A 3,149-nucleotide genomic window follows, 5' to 3' on the forward strand; every position below is an offset into this window, starting at 1 on the left:
AAATGTCATATTTATTGGCTTGCTAAACAATAATTTCATAATCTTTATATTATGCCTCTATTGTATAGTCAAGTAAATTCAAGAATTAAACTTTGAAGTTGAAAAAGTTGAATGAAGAGCAAGGTCTTCCTAACCTGAATATTTCGAGAGAAAAGACCATTGTAAGTCATAGAGCTCTGTTTATTTCTTAAGCCCCAAGTATTGTTGTTTAAGAACGACGCAAAATCCTTACACGTCTTTGATTATTCTCAATATTGAATAGCGAGAGGAATTTTCTGAGAAGTTTACGTTGTCAGTGGAGTCATACCATGGTAAAGATTCTTCTCCAAAATCCATATATAAATATATATATATATATGTACGTATAAATGGAAACACGTACTCCAATTCTCCATTAACCAAGAAAAGTTATAATCTCCATTAGTATCGAGCTCAAAAATTATTTCTCAACTGTTACATGTTCATCAGGAAATCCATGGCTGCTTCTTCTTCAGCTGAAACCAACCTCGCGACGGCCAAGATGGTTCTGTCGATGGCGGGGTCATTGGCCGCCACAGCAATGATTGTACGGTCATTAGTGACTGATTTCATGCCACATGCAATCCAAGACTTGATGTTCTCTGGCATCAGCAATCTCTTCAATCGGTTATCGTCCCAGATGACTATGGTGCTTAACCAGTCCGATGGTCTGTTCAACAATGAAATTTACGAGGCTGCGGAGGTTTACCTTGGTGAGAAAGTCTCTCCCTCGACGCAGAGACTCAGTGTGAGTAAACCCGAGAAGGAGAAGAACTTCATTATCGCCATGGAACGCGGCGAGACCATTGTGGACGTCTTTAATGGCGTCAAATTCACATGGACTTTGGTCTGTAGCCAAGTCGAGTCCAATAACTTCCATAACCCTCGAAATTACAATTCCACGCTTCGATCGGAAGCACGCTCATTCGAGCTCAGCTTCCATAAGAAACATCTGGATTTGGTTCTCAAATCTTACTTGCCCCACATTCTGACTGAATCAAAGTCGGTCAAACAGGAGAAAAAGACCCTCAAAATCTTCACGGTTTACAATATCTACGGCGACATCGCCGATGTTTGGATGCCAACGAATCTCGACCACCCGGCGACGTTTGATACTCTGGCTCTCGACACGGATATCAAGAACTTTATCCTTGATGATCTTGAGAGGTTCTTAAAGAGGAAGGAGTATTACAGAAAAGTCGGGAAAGCATGGAAGAGAGGCTACTTGTTGTATGGGCCGCCTGGGACTGGAAAATCGAGCTTGATTGCGGCCATGGCCAACTATTTGAATTTCGATGTGTATGACTTAGAGCTTACGGGGATCCAGTACAATTCGGAACTTAGAAGATTGCTCTTAGCAATGGCGAACAGGTCCATATTGGTGGTGGAAGATGTCGATTGTTCTATCCAGTTAGAAGACCGAAGCAAACTTTTAAATTCTCCCCCAACGTCTAACGAGGACCAGGTTAGATTTCTATTAATTATAGTTCTGTTTCGTTTTCAGGAAGAACTAAAGTGTTTCATTTAAAGAACAGAGAAAGATCAGTAAGTTTGATAGGTTCAGTCATGGTCGTCAATGAATATGTGTTGTGTTTTTATTAATTGTTTAGGCTGAATTGATTGAAAGTGTAGGCACCCAAACTGGACCTACGCGTCCTTTTACTTGATCAACATCATTGACTTTAATCCTCATTTTTTCATGTGAATGTTAATGATTTTTCTTTTTATTGTTGTGATCTGCCACAGGTGACTCTGTCTGGCTTGTTAAATTTCATCGACGGACTATGGTCATGCTGCGGCGACGAGCGCATCATAATATTCACAACCAATCACAAAGAGCGGCTCGACCCGGCACTGCTGCGGCCAGGTCGCATGGACGTTCACCTCCACATGTCTTACTGCACCCCAGGTGGGTTCAGACTGCTGGCCTCGAACTACCTCGGCATCAAGCACCATCCCCTGTTCGAGGAGATCGAGCAGCAGCTTAAATCCACAGAAGTGACCCCTGCAGAAGTGGCTGAGGAGCTCATAAAGAGTGACGACCCTGAAGCTGCCCTGGGAGGTCTTGTTGAGTTTCTCAAAGTGAAGAAGAAGGAAAATGAAGAAGCTAAGCTGAAGAGGGAGAAAGAAGGGGATAAAAAAGATGTTACTAAGGCAGAATTGGTTGCTAAAGAAGAGAATGGTACAACTTTAGTTGATACAGAGGCAGATGTAGCTGAAGAGCTCGTAAAGGGTGACCACCTTGAAGTTGCCTTGCAAGGCATTGTTGATTTGCTCAAAGTGAGGAAGAAGGAAAATGGGAAAGCCAAGGTGGAGAAGGAAAAACAGAGAGAAGGAGCTGGTAAGGAAAATGGGATAGCCAAAGATGTTGAAGCAGAATCAGAAGCAGAAGAAATGAAGAGTAGTATCGATGTTGGTTGTTGATGTGCATGGTCAGTCTTGAGAGCGGCTATAGGAGTGAGAATTACAGAGCACTAACACAATCTTTTTCATACCAGCTACATTTCATATTTTTAACAAAGGGGGTTAGAAAATAAACACATTAAGGGTGTTTATTAAAGTATGTATTTATTCCCCACAATGTAGCTCTTACATTTTCTAATGTCACATTTGAACCAATCAATTATTGGTTATGTATGCTCTACACTAAACTAAACGAAAAAAACTCTGTTATCCCCGATTTTCTGTCACCTCTATGTCCCACTAATTATTTTAAGACACGTCATTAATTTATAGTGTTAGTATAGTTGGGAAGAGAGAAAGATGTAAATCAATTTAAATATATATTAAATAAATAAATGAAGTGTCTTAAAATAATTGGTGGGACATGAATGAGACAGGAAATTGGGAACAATAGATTTTTTTTCACACTAAACCATAGGACGGTGCTAAAAAATGTAAAAGATATACCTTATTCTAAGGATTTTTTCATAAATACCTATTTTTTTATGTATTTTTTTTCTCTCACCCGACTCATGTTTTTTAAATGAAAATATACACATATCATTGTAAATTTTTTAAAAAAAATTAAAAGTATAGAAATTTTACAAAAATTAGGATAACAATTTTGTGACAATTTGTTACAATTTTCTATTTAGTCTGTAAATATTATTTACAAAATTATAATATAT

General features: G+C 38.9%; 1 protein-coding gene across 1 annotated transcript; it reads left to right on the top strand.

Annotated features, from left to right (window-relative positions):
* The first annotated feature begins 407 nt into the window (after positions 1-407).
* LOC133812672 (AAA-ATPase At3g50940-like) lies at positions 408-2,718 on the top strand. The gene is made up of 2 exons (XM_062246469.1): positions 408-1,483; positions 1,765-2,718. Exons 1-2 carry the CDS (start codon positions 458-460, stop codon positions 2,440-2,442), a joined length of 1,704 nt encoding a protein of 567 aa, XP_062102453.1. The 5' UTR covers positions 408-457; the 3' UTR covers positions 2,443-2,718.
* Positions 2,719-3,149: the final 431 nt, after the last annotated feature.

This window comes from Humulus lupulus, chromosome 1, assembly GCF_963169125.1.
Source record: "Humulus lupulus chromosome 1, drHumLupu1.1, whole genome shotgun sequence".
Lineage (NCBI taxonomy): Eukaryota > Viridiplantae > Streptophyta > Magnoliopsida > Rosales > Cannabaceae > Humulus > Humulus lupulus.